This window comes from Callorhinus ursinus, unplaced genomic scaffold, assembly GCF_003265705.2.
Source record: "Callorhinus ursinus isolate GAN/ISIS: 27379988/994484 unplaced genomic scaffold, GSC_fseal_2.0 scaffold1, whole genome shotgun sequence".
Taxonomy (NCBI): Eukaryota; Metazoa; Chordata; class Mammalia; order Carnivora; family Otariidae; genus Callorhinus; species Callorhinus ursinus.
The window spans coordinates 140,361,398-140,373,958 of record NW_027397063.1 but is presented as its reverse complement, the minus strand read 5'-3'; the positions used below and the strand labels follow the sequence as shown (position 1 = coordinate 140,373,958).

At 49.3% G+C, this 12,561-nt stretch overlaps 1 protein-coding gene across 2 annotated transcripts; it reads left to right on the top strand.

Moving 5' to 3' along the window:
• Positions 1-539: 539 nt before the first annotated feature.
• Positions 540-10,968, top strand: SLC25A38 (solute carrier family 25 member 38). Of its 2 annotated transcripts, XM_025883983.2 has the most exons (7): positions 605-930; positions 5,001-5,122; positions 5,698-5,782; positions 6,471-6,650; positions 6,895-7,063; positions 8,575-8,741; positions 10,170-10,968. In XM_025883983.2, the coding sequence occupies exons 1-7, from the start codon at positions 862-864 to the stop codon at positions 10,290-10,292; spliced, it is 915 nt and encodes a 304-aa protein (XP_025739768.1). In that variant the 5' UTR covers positions 605-861; the 3' UTR covers positions 10,293-10,968. The 2 variants fall into 2 exon arrangements, with proteins under 2 accessions (XP_025739777.1, XP_025739768.1); XM_025883992.2 differs by lacking the exon at positions 8,575-8,741 and having other exon boundaries at positions 540-930.
• The last annotated feature ends 1,593 nt before the right edge of the window (positions 10,969-12,561 follow it).

The following is a 12,561-nucleotide window of genomic DNA, read 5'->3' as shown; positions in this document are numbered from 1 at the left end:
CTGGGACTCTTGATTTCCACGGAGGTCATGATCTCCGGTGATGAGATAGAGCCCTGAGCCCCCGCGGAAGATTCTCCCCTCTGCACCAATTGCCGGCCTTCCTCCCCTCACTTGTCCGCGCACTCTCTCGCTCTTAAAAAAAAAAAAAAGAGAGAGAGAGAAAGAAAAAAGAAATGCGGTGTATGGATAACTTAACAGCACATGTCAATTCCTTCACTAAATTTTAAGCGCTCAAAGGGAAATGTGGGTCTGCCAAAACAATAAAGTTGTTTAACAGAAAAATATTCCATAGTGCTTCAATTTTTAATACAAATTAACTACAATTAATTACAATTTAAAATTCTGGTCGTCAGGCACACGAGCCACATCTGAAGTTTAACAGGCACAGATGGCTACGGCAGAGCAAGTCTGGACTGCAAACACGTTCACAGCTTGCACCAGACCTTGGAAACCGCGGGTCCTGCAGTTCTGGACATGTTCACCAGGTGGCACTAAAGCTAACACCCTCACCAGCTCGAGACAGGCGCCCAACCCCGGAAGCGAAATCCCAAGGTTGCACGCCGTTTCCTCCGGCTTTCTCCACCTCCGGATACACCCTACCTGATCTGGGGTCGAAAAGCGTGCAGCCGGGCAGGATGGGCAGGAGAGCAGAGCCGCGGGGTCTGCAGAGCGAGTGAAGAGCTGTTAGCAGGTCCCGGTGTGCCACGCGGAGCCACGCGGGGGCGGTGGGCGCGCAGACCCGGCGTCCGACCGCGCGGACCGCAGAGCCCCAGCCTGAGAGCGCGTCGCCTTCTCCCGCGAGGTCGCCAGCGCTGGGCCCGAGCTTCCACCAACGGCACCCAGAGCCTGGCGTCCTCTCCAATGTTTCAGAAGTCACGCCCGGCGCTGCTGCAGCCTCAAGATGTCGGAGACAGGGTGGAGACGCTTATGGTAAACTGCGGGGAAGGGACACAGGGGTTCGGAAACCGCCGGCTCGTGGAGGGAAATTCTCGGGAGGTAGCCAAGGGTCAGCGGCTCTCTGGGAACCTTTTCCGCTCTCTGGGTGTGCGCAGAACAGGTGGGGATGTGGCGCGAGAGGGATGGATTGATCAAGGGGATTGAAAAGGGAAGGGCGAGGGAGGAGAGGAGTTGCAGCCCCCTTGGGACAGACAAGCGACGGTCTCGCTGCTGCTTTGGCGTCCGGGTAGAGTGGGCGGAATTGCCGGGACCTTGGGAGTGCGAGGGAGTGTGCCGGTGCGAACTGAAGAACGTGCGGGCGCTACCGGACGTTGCTTTGAGTTGGATGCCTAGGGCGACAGAGGTGGAAGGACGCTCGGGCAGGTATTTGGACCATCGCAAGGCTCGGTAGTCGCGCCAAACCTGAGAAGCGGTGGGTGCCCGAGGGAGGTGAGTTAGGACCGCACAGGGTCCCCGGGCGGGGAGGGAGGACACCCTCTGGGCCTCCACCTCCTAGCCGGCGAGGAACTGGTGGGGCCGGTGATGCCGCGAGGCCACACCCCTGAGTCTGGATTGGCTGCCGCGGTCGTGCCGCCGGGCCTCCATTGGTGGAGGCGGAGGCGGGGCTGGACAGGCGGGCCCGGAGGACGGTCTGGCTGAGTAGCCGCTGGCGGTGGGTGGAGGCGCGAAACGCAGGATTAAGCCGCGAGCGCTGAGTCGCCGCCACGTTTGCTCCGAGGTCCCGTCTGTCGGCGCCGGCGGGCGGGGTATGGGGTTGTTTTTTTAATCGTTAAAAAAGGTAGCGGCTGCGGCTCCACTTTACATCTTTGAAAACGTGCTTAATCTGTTTCTCTTTCTGGGTCCTCCCGCTCTGGCCTGGAGACTTGTTTGGATTAAGAATTGCTTGTGGAACCTGTTTGCTAACTACTTAAGTACTATTTACTGCCTTTGTATACTGTATGTTATTTGGTTGTTTTTGCTGTCCTCCCTCAAAAAACCGAATTGTTAGTCATCGTTTTTACCTTAAATAACTTTAGGCTATTTTCATCCCTGGGGGCCTCTGCTTAGATTGCTGCTGTGGCAAAGCCCCTAAGCCCCCATTGGCATTCAGTGCTCCTCCTCAGTACTTAGAAAAAAAATCAAACATGCCTTCAAAGGATGCTCCATGTGACAACATCTTAAAACTATTCAAAATGAAAAGTGTAAATTCTGTTTTTTTTGACTCTTGGGCACCTACTGTGCACCAGGCTCCGTGGTCAGTGCTGGAGGTACCATCGTGAAAAGGACAGGTAGTGGCCTCTTCTGTACTGGATCCTAAGGGAGATGGGCTCAGATGCAGTGGAAGTACTGAGGAGGAGTACTGAATGCCAATGGGGGGATTAGGGGCTTTGCGGCAGCAGAGGAGATCTAAGCAGAGGCCCCCTAGGGATGAATCAGACATGGGAGGAGCCAGGATGGGAAGGCAGAGAATTCCTGATGGTTGCACTGAGTTAGAGGTAGGAGGCTGAGAACACAGGCTGAAAAAGTAACAAGGGGCCACATGATTCAGGAAGGACCTTGTAAGCCTAGCCGGTGGCCTCAAACCCTGTGACGTAGGACACGTTCGTGACCTCTGTGAGCTCCATTTCTTTCTTTCTTTTTTTAAAGATTTTACCCATTTATTTGACAGAGAGAGACACAGCGAGAGAGGGAACACAAGCAGGGGGAGTGGGAGAGGGAGAAGCAGGCTTCCCGCCCGAGCAGGGAGCCTGTTGTGGGGCTCCATTCCAGGACCCCCGGATCACAACCCCAGCCGAAGGCAGACGTTTAAAGACTGAGCCACCCAGGCGCCCCTGTGAGCTCCAATATCACCTGTAAAATGGGTTTAAATACCTAGCTTTTAAGAGTGTTGTGAGATCTCAAGGAGGTGTACATAGATGCCTTATCCAATGCTGCTCCGGGAGCTCGGGAGGGTGGGTTAGTAGGGTTGAGGCTGGAGACTGCCAAGGAGGTCACTGGAATAGATCGGTGTGGGCTGGCTCTGGCAACACTGAGGGGTCATCAGCAGGACTGGGTCATGAAGCCGCAGGTACAGTGAGGATTTTTATGTGTCTCCCAAACTTGCCGCAGGAGTATCTTGTGGACTGGAGTAGAGGCAGGAGTGTGGTGAAGTATTGACTGGGTTTCCATTTTGGAGTGAGTCGGAGCTGCCTGGGGGCCTCTCAGGAAGGGGGTTGCTGGGCGTTACGGGCGCGGGCGCGGTGCCCTGTGGTGTGGGTGAGGTGGCCTGAGGGGCTGTGGCCGGGCGGGCGGGCGGAGATAAGAAGAGCAAGGTCTGAGGCTGAGGGAAAGGAGCAGCCTGAAAAGGAGCCCCAAACCAGCTGTTTGAAATGCACGGGAGCAGCCAAGTAAGAGAAGGCCTAGGGTGGGAAAGGGCTCCTGGGATGGGCAGGTCTTTGGTGAGCAGGAGAGGCAGCTTTAGCTGGATGGCAAGTGGTGGGGGCTGAGGGGTGACTAGCCCAGAGGGAGTGGAGGTGATGTGGCTTGGGGCTGGAAAGACAGGGGCTTTGCCCAAAATACCAATGGAAGGATGAGACCTAGAAGCACAGACTCACGGGAATAGGGCTTAGCATTAGCCACTCCCCACCCCCTTGGGGGACAGGGAATGGTATGCTGACAGACTGGCGAGGCAGACACATTTTGCTTGGTTGGATGTGTTGTGTTACCACTTTTGTCACCCCTGGATACTTGACAAGCCATTTGAACAGAGTTGTGACCTCCGGTATTACGTGAATTTTTTTATCTTTTAAGTGATTCCAGTTCTACTTTGAAACTTGCTCATTTGGTAGAAATGTGGAGTGATCCCTGTGAAACAAAAAAACCCACAGGTTACAAACATTTTAGTTCTGGGTTGGTGGCTATATGGGTATAACCAGCAACTTCATCTTCCAAGTGTCTTAGGACAACAGTTGTCCATGCATTCAAGAATAATAGTCCGAGTACCATTTAATGAGGAGAGATCTTTTTGGATGGAGTTTGCCAAGCCGCTTGTTTGGAGAAGAGCACTTTTCTTTCCTGGTTGGATTTTTAAATGTGCCTTTTCACAACCATTTGTGATCGAGTGGATTCTGAGGCAAGCCGTGAGGCCTCTAGCGTGGTGGGCTCAAGGAAGTACATTTAGTCTCTGCCCTTCCAGGTGGTGCCTCCAGATTAGCCAGGGTGTGCAACTGGCCTGGTTTAAGGGAGAGCCAGCAGACCCAGGGGGAAGAGGTGACTGCTGGTCTACCACACCATCTGCGATCTGCTTACGTCCCAGTGAGAGGCGTGGTTATAGGAGAAAGGGAAAGCTTTTAAATTAAGGAAATTCAGGGGCGTCTGGGTGGCTCAGATGGTTAAGCGTCTGCCTTTCGGCTCAGGTCATGATCCCAGCGTCCTGGGATCGAGCCCCACATCGGGCTCCTGGCTCAGCGGGTAACCTGCTTCTCCCTGCTCATGCTCTCTCTCAATCTATCTCTGTGTCTCAAATGAATAAAATCTTTTAAAAAAAAGTGTTAAAAAAAATTAAGGAAATTCATAGGTTTCACAGGGAGTGGTCCATGTTTTACATTGAACCTGAGCTTATGGTTTCATTTCCTATGTCTCGCTCCTGTAAATATCTACAGGTCCCATAACCAAGAGAGCCTAACAACCAACAGTTCAGACACTAGGTTCAGTTGATTTTGCTTCTGTGAAGATAAGGAGATGGCCAATAACTTTTAGCGTCAGGACAGAGAGGGAGGTGTAGTTGGCAGCCTAATTCACAGGTGGACATAGACATGCTGCTCAGGAGGATCCTCATTGCCCATTCTCAATCCTAACGCCAGAGAGATCCCCTCCAGCTGGGTATTATGTTCTCCACACGGCATTCCAGTGCTGTTAATTCCTGGGCTCACTTTTCCCTTCTCTGAAGTGGGAAGATAGATAATACAGGGCACCAGCAGGTGGTTTTCTAAGCCACCCATACAGGGGAAATGACTGGTCTCGGTGTGTAGAAAGCTGAGGCCCGCGGCCGAGAGTTGCTGACTCAGTGTTGTCTTGTCCTGAAGTTGCATCCGGTGATCAAGGCTTTCCTGTGTGGCTCCATCAGTGGGACCTGCTCCACCCTCCTTTTCCAACCCCTGGATCTCCTCAAAACGCGTCTGCAGACTCTTCAGCCCTCAGCCCATGGGTAAGGCCCACTGCCCCCCGTTTCTTTGAGGAACCGGTTTCAACAACTCTCAGACACAGGAGCATCTCAACTGTGTTAAGTCAACTGCTGTTCTATTGGATGCTTCAAGAGAAACACTGGCCATGCCCAACTTCTTTGACATTTCCTGTTAATGATTCTCTGGGGGCACCTTCCTGGGATCTGCTCTGATGACATTTGCATTTTATTGCGCTAGCCTATAATGTCATACTGTACTGTCTGGTACGAGTAGCATGGGTGATTTTCTGGAAATAACGTGTGTATTAAGTGTCTCTTTTATGCCCCACATTGGGCTCAGCGCTGTGGGAAGTATACCAAATGCATATAACATGAGAGGTCATCGATTGCTTGTGGTGTGAATCAACAGATAAAACACGTATGTACCAAATCATGAACATATGGGAACTCAGTTATTCCAAGATGTGTTGTAGAGATTCTTGAGTGCTCTTAGGGAAGAAGTCATACAAAGAAGTCTTTGGATGGGAAGTTCTTTTATGAGGATGGGGTCTGAGGGATTTTTTTTTTTCCTTCCCTGCCTCCATTTTGTCTGCTTTCAGATCCGGACGCATTGGGATGCTGGCTCTGCTCTTGAAGGTGGTTCGCACGGAGAGTATTCTGGGCCTTTGGAAAGGCATGTCCCCTGTAAGCTGCCTTTTGGGTCTTCTCTTGCACCCTCTGCTGCCATAGCTAGCCCTTTCTCACGCACCTCACATACCCCCTCTTGTAAGGATAGGTGAGTGCCGGAAGCAGTGGGACGACTTAACGGTCTCCCTGTCTCATGCTACTGCTCACTCCTGTTGGAGGGCTCGGGGAAATAGCTTTATGCCCTAGATGCAGCTTGTTGGAGCAGTAGCAAGTCTAGAGCAGACGCAGCTGGTGCCCCCAGCTGCCGGCGTATCCTTGCACTTGCCCTCCGATGCAAGCAGGCCACACCTGCAGCTCTTCACCTGCAAGCTTTTTCTGGCCCTAGGAACTCAATTTGCTGGGAGTGCCAGGGCATGAATGCTCACCCCAGCCGAATGGAAGATGACAGTTGATGTTTCCAAACCTCACTCACCCTCCTCAGCTGGAGGGCCAACTCTGAGGTGTGCCCTACACCGATTCCCAGAGTTCCCCCCAAAGGGATTCCGTTATCTGGGGCAGTAATGAGTTAGGTAGCCTCCCCTTCATGGGCTGCCTTCTCTCCTCACTTCCCCGTTCTCTTATTGGCGTTCCCTCCACACCTTCAATCAGCTACTTGGATGCAAATCTCCGTCTTTGGAAAACCCAGCTAAGACAGTATCTTAGTGTCGGTCTGTGATTTCTTTCCTCCCTCTGACTTGTTCTGTAGTCCATTGTGAGGTGTGTCCCTGGCATTGGCATCTACTTCGGCACTCTCTACTCCTTGAAGCAGTACTTCCTGCGAGGCCACCCCCCCACGGCCCTGGAGTCGGTCATCCTGGGAGTGGGCTCTCGTTCGGTTGCAGGGGTCTGCATGTCACCCATCACTGTGATCAAGACACGTTACGAGGTGAGTCCGACTGCTTTTGGCCTTCAGGGTGGGTAAACAGAGGCACTGGGCTTTTGTCAGGTGGCCACCGATGTCAACTCCGGATTTAGAATCCAAAATAGAGGCCGCTGTGGTCAGAGAATGCAAGCCACGTGGGAACCAGAGCCCGTGGTGCCTGGTAATGCCACGTACCCCGAAGTCAGGTGGGTTCGTTGCTCGAACCCAGGGTCGCCACGCCAGCCACTGGTTCTGTGCTTCTTTGCAGAGTGGGAGGTACGGGTATGAGAGCATCTATGCAGCCCTGAGGAGCATCTATCGCAGCGAGGGGCATCGGGGACTCTTCAGCGGCCTGACGGCAACACTCCTTCGTGACGCACCCTTTTCTGGAATTTACCTGATGTTCTACAACCAGACCAAAAACATCATGACCCATGGTATGGACGAAAGAAGGTGTGGTGGGGAAGAGCTCTCTCCGAGACGTCATATCCTCACCACTTTCTCTGCGATCGCAGATTGTTTATTGATCTTAGCAGAGTTTTAGGAATGGAACCATGTTGGCCTCGTGTCAAGCATCAGGCCGGGTGCTAGGACACAGTGGTGGTCGTGACAGACTTGGCCCCTGCCCGTTGGAGTTTATAGTCTATTAATGGCACTGTATTGGTAGTACTGTAATTCTTGAGTGGGGTGGGGGAGGTATAAAGCATTTTTTGCAATAATACATCGCAGATATGCCTGATTCTTTAGGTTGCTGGGTCCCGCCCTAGGGCCTCCTAAAATCAGAAACTTTGGGGGAAGACCTGGGAGTCTGTATTTCTCAAGAAGCACTTGATCTGATTCTTATCAGACAAGTTTGATGAGGTTAGGGAGGTTAGCACCTCCCCTTGCCGTGTTCCCAGTTAAAATGGTTTTGAGCCCTCTATTTGGGTGGAGAGCAAGGTGTCAGACCGCAGGCGTTCTGGCAGACCCACACTGCCAGGAAGCTCAAGTTGGCATGACAGGGGCACAATCAGTGGGCTGTGAACATCTACCCGAGCAGAGCCAGATTCCGATAGAAACACATCCTGTGGAATGTGTTTCATTCTGCATGAATGAAATTCACATTCACATGTGAATACAACCTGCATTCAATAAGGTGTCTCTGGAGAATTTGAGCAAGGAAATGCAACCAAGGTCGTGTAAGTGGAAAACCGGCATGCCCCCATCATGACAATGGTGATCAAGTAGMGTTGGGGTGCTTTAGGARTTTGCTGCTCCGTCACAGGCACCAGGAGGCGTGACACTGCAGGTCACACCCTTATTTTGCCACAGAAAGGGCAGTAAGAGAGCTTGGTGTACATTTTTGACCTCTTTTTATGTGTAATTGTTTATTGCAATCCATTTAAGAGTAAGTTGCAGGAGTGATGCCCCTTTACCCTTAGATACCTCCATGTGTGTTTCCTAAGAACAAAGATATTCTCATAGAACCATCTCCTCAAAATTAGTAAATTTAACATAGATACTGTTCTTTAGTCTCCAGTGCCTATATCGGGAAGCTCGTGACATCGGTTTGACTATTGTGGGCGATGTTTAACTTTTTATCACTTGGACAAGATGGTGTCTCCAATGAAAACTCTTTTTGTAATTGGGAGACATCTGGCGGGGGGGAATACTTCGAATCTGTATAAATCTATATAAAACATCCTGTTACTTTCTCCCCAGTGTTTGAGCCTCAGTCAGTGATTCTTTCCCGAATCAATTATGATGGTGATGGTTGTAAAAAAGGCAAATTTTAACTCCATGACTCCCATCCACATTTAGTTATACCTTTAAATGTTTACTTCTTAACCCTGATTGAATCTAGACCCTTCTGACTTTGCGAAAGAATTACTGGGCAACTTGGTATTGATATTTATGTGTTGAATGTGAGATTCATTTGTCACTGAATGTTGCCTTTGTCCTGTTTCAGACCAGTTGGATGCAGTCCTTATTCCTGCTGTAAATTTCAGCTGTGGGATCTTTGCTGGCATTCTGGCCTCCCTGGTGACTCAGCCTGCGGATGTCATCAAAACTCATATGCAGCTCTCCCCAATGAAGTTTCGGTGGATTGGCCAGGCAGTGACACTCATTTTCAAAGTAAGGCTATGGAGTAAATATTGTTTCTTATTGTGGTTAAGGCTCTCTCTCTCTCTCTTTCTCTAGAATGGTAGCTCATGTCCTTTACACATTAGAATCAGCTGGGGAGCTTTAAAAAGTTCCCACCCCCAGGTCACAACCTGGGCTGCTTCTACCTGAATCTCTGAAGTGGGGGTGAAACCCGGATCAGTAGCTAAGTTCCCCACCGATTCCAAAGTGTTGCCAAGGTTGAGGATCACTGTTAAAAACCTATGGTTGGCCGTGTGTTGTTTTTGTTTTTGTTTTTGTTTTTTTGGGGGGTTTTTTGGTGGTGGGTGGGGGGAACTGACTACATTAGGACAACCTGTGATAACTAGTTAAACTTGGCAGATGGCTGGACTCCACCCCAGACCTATCAGGTCAGGCAATCTGGGAGGGCCTAGTCAGCTGATGATCAAGGACCTAGGAGGAACTCAAGTCAGAAAAAAATCACACACACATTATTTGTCTCTAGAAATTTGCTCTAATGCAAATGGACAAAAGGTATTATTAAAGATAAAAAGTACAGTAGACATAAAGTACACTTAAGCATCATTTAAAAGCCACTGAGTTGGTCCTTTGGAAGCATGCACTGTTATCACATGCCAGATATTCTTGTTCAAGCTAAGTTTGTCCCTACATTTTTATATTTTTCTGTACATCTCAGTTTTTCCACGTAGCAGAGGAAATAATGTGAGCATACACATCATGTAGCTGTCTCGCCCTAGATGTAAACAGATATTTGTGAATCTGATCATATTCCTCACCCTGCTTGGGTTGCCTGCTTTCTTATTCTCTATACCTAAAAGCGTAAACTTTGAAAATAATATTCTTCAGTATGTATGAAAATGGAAGGAATAACGACAGGAATGAATAAATCAGTCCAGATTATGAAGGAGTTGGAGGTGTTTTGTCTTTAATGCTTATGTAGGATCGACAAGAGCATACAGTGAATTATGCAAATTAGGCAAAGATGCTTCCTCCAGGCAGACAAATCGCCAAAAAGACACCTTTTCCTCCAGCCTGGAGCCAGGGCCCAGGGCTTGGCATGCAGACTGTGGCCTAGATCTTGGCTGCCAGCTGGGGCTTGGTGCTTATGTGAGCTGCACAAGCTATCCAGCTCTATACGGCCACCCTGTAGAAAGATTTTCAGCTGAGAAATAAATTCTCCTGGATAAAGCAAACCTAAAAAGATAAAGTTTAGCAAAAAATAATTTTTTTCTTTCTTTCTTTTTTTTTTTTTTAGTTCATCGTCACCTTGGATCCATTATTCATAGTTTTGGCATTATCTATAAAAATCCAAAACCCGAGGCTCACAAATGGGGTAACAGAGACCCTCAGTCTCGCACTAGGTGTGTTCATTGTTTTGCTACTCTGCTTCCAGACTGTTGACATTCGTTTTCCTCGTAGGATTATGGGCTGCGTGGCTTCTTCCAAGGCGGCGTTCCCCGGGCCCTCCGCAGAGCTCTGATGGCAGCCATGGCGTGGACTGTGTATGAAGAAATGATGGCCCAGATGGGCCTGAAGTCCTGACTGAGAGGGACTGGGAAAAGACGGGCTCTGTTGCCCTGTTGACCTCCCTGGCTCTTGCCAAGGGCTGCTTTGTCTCACTGTCCTGGAGTTATGAAAGCCAGGCAGATGTGTCCCCTTTCGTTACCCAGTTGGAATAGAGAGTAGATGGGCCTGACTCAAGCCTTCAGAATCTCCCCAAAGAGGAGTTACTGATGCCTACGGCACACGGGGAGTTAGAAGAATGGCTTGCACATCCTGCTAGACCACTTGAAAAGGCATTTCTGGAAAGAGCTCTGTCAGGTGCTTCTGCCACCCACCGATGCTAGGCTGCCTGTTTGGATCTGTTCTTGGGCAAGGCATCGCACAGCCAGAGTTGCTGTGGCTGAAGAGCTCCAGCGGGGGAAGCCAGGTCCACGGAGAGAGGGCTTATTGTCACCCACCAGGCTGTAGTCTGTGTCTGGGATGCTGGTAGGATGAAGAAGAAAAGATGTCATTACTTAATTGGCTACTAATCCCCTTCTCAGAGGCCCTGAAGAAGTGGGGAGAGTGGCTTCTTAGCATGTAAGTGTCCAAATAACGAATTTTGTTTTTGGCCTCTGCACTGTTTCAATTCCAAATTGTTCTGGCATTTTCTTGCAGCTAAAGTTTGCATAAATAAAAGTGAAGCACTTTATCATTGAAAACTGGAAAACCTAAATAGTGTCCTTCCTGTGTTCTAAAATAACCCAATCGTCTAAGGTGGCTGGCTCTTGACCCATATAGGTCCTAAAATCTAAACGTTTTTTTAAACAGCTTTATTTCACACATTGTATAATTCACGCATTTCAAATAAGCCATTCAATGATTTTTAGTAACTTTACTGAGTGGTGCAACCAATCACTATGAATCTTTTAGAACACATTCATCCCCCAAGAAGATCTCAGATTTACAGTTAATCCTCATTCTGAGCCCCAGCCCTCGGCCACCATTGATCTGCTTTCTGTCTATAATTTGCCTTTACTGTACACTTCATATAAAAAAGTCATAGAGTTTGTAGCCTCTTGCATCTGGCTTCTTTCACTTCACATAATGTTTTTGAGATTTCTCCACGTGGCATGTTCAGCACTGTCCTTTTTTGTTTGTTTGTTTATGGTCAAATAATACTGTATGCCCCTATAAGATTTTATTTATCCATTCATCTGTTGGTGATTATATATTTGAATGGTTTCCACTGGGGCGCTTATGAGTAATGCCACTATGGACATTCATGTACAGGTGTTTGTGTGGACCTATGTTTTCATTCCTCTTTCGTAAACAGATGCCCAGGAGTGGAACTGCCAGATCATGTGATAACTGTTGAACCACTTCAGAAACTACCAGACTGTGTACCATTGTACATTCCCACCCGCAGTGCAGAAAGGTTCGGGTTTCCCCACATCCTCCTCAACACTTGTTATTTTTTGTTTATTATAGCCACACTCGGGGGTTCCCAGGTGTTTCTATCAACTTTCAAACTTAGGAAAGAGCCATTATATTATCCCAACTGCAGGAAGGGGAATTTGGGTCTCCTGGTTAAGAATATGGGCTGTGTACTAGGCGGTTCTAGATGGAAAGCCTGGTTCTCTACTTTTTTTAGACACACTTGCAATTGTTCCTGGAAAGTGGTAATGGTGAGGGTGAAAGGAGATGTTTCTGGCACCCTAGGTTAGTCTCCTAGTGCTGCCACAGCAAATGACCACAAACTGGGTAGCTTCTAGCAGAAATGTATTCTCAGTTCTGGAGCCTATGAGTCTGAAATCAAAGTGTCAGCAGGCATGTATGTTCTCTGAAGGCTCTAGCGGAGGATAGCTCTGGTCTCTCCAGGCTTCTGGTGGTTGCTGGCAATTCTTGGCATTCATCAGTACAGTCTGCCTCAGTCTCCACAAAGCCTCCTGTGCATCTGTCTCTGTGTCCCAATTTCAAGGACACCGGTAGTTGGATTAGGGCCCACCCTCCTCTAGAATGACCTCAACCCGATTACATCTGCAGAGACCCTATTTCCAAATAAGGTTACGTTCTTAGGAACTAGGGTGGGGGTTAGGAGTCCCAGCATATTCTTTGGAAGGCCGGTCATCATGGATGTAGTGGCTGCCTCCCAAGAACTTAGGCTCTGACCCTCATCTTAGGCCAGGAGAGCCTAATGCCAATGGGGGCCCTCCCAGGGGCCCTTGGCAGGGGAGGGGCAGAGATGAGGCCCAGAGGTCTAAGCTTCAATTTGCTCACCTTATACTTAGCTGGTGAATTTCAGTCACAAGGGTCACCTTCTAAGCTC

What these genes read in the sequence shown, in the direction of transcription:
- SLC25A38 (XM_025883983.2), top strand. Translation starts at nt 862, where the DNA reads ATGTTTCAGAAGTCACGCCCGGCGCTGCTGCAGCCTCAAGATGTCGGA. An exon ending in ACAGGGTGGAGACGCTTATG is followed by an intron (nt 931 to 5,000) that starts GTAAACTGCGGG and finishes CTTGTCCTGAAG; the next exon opens with TTGCATCCGGTGATCAAGGC. An exon ending in CAGTGACACTCATTTTCAAA is followed by an intron (nt 8,742 to 10,169) that starts GTAAGGCTATGG and finishes TTTTCCTCGTAG; the next exon opens with GATTATGGGCTGCGTGGCTT.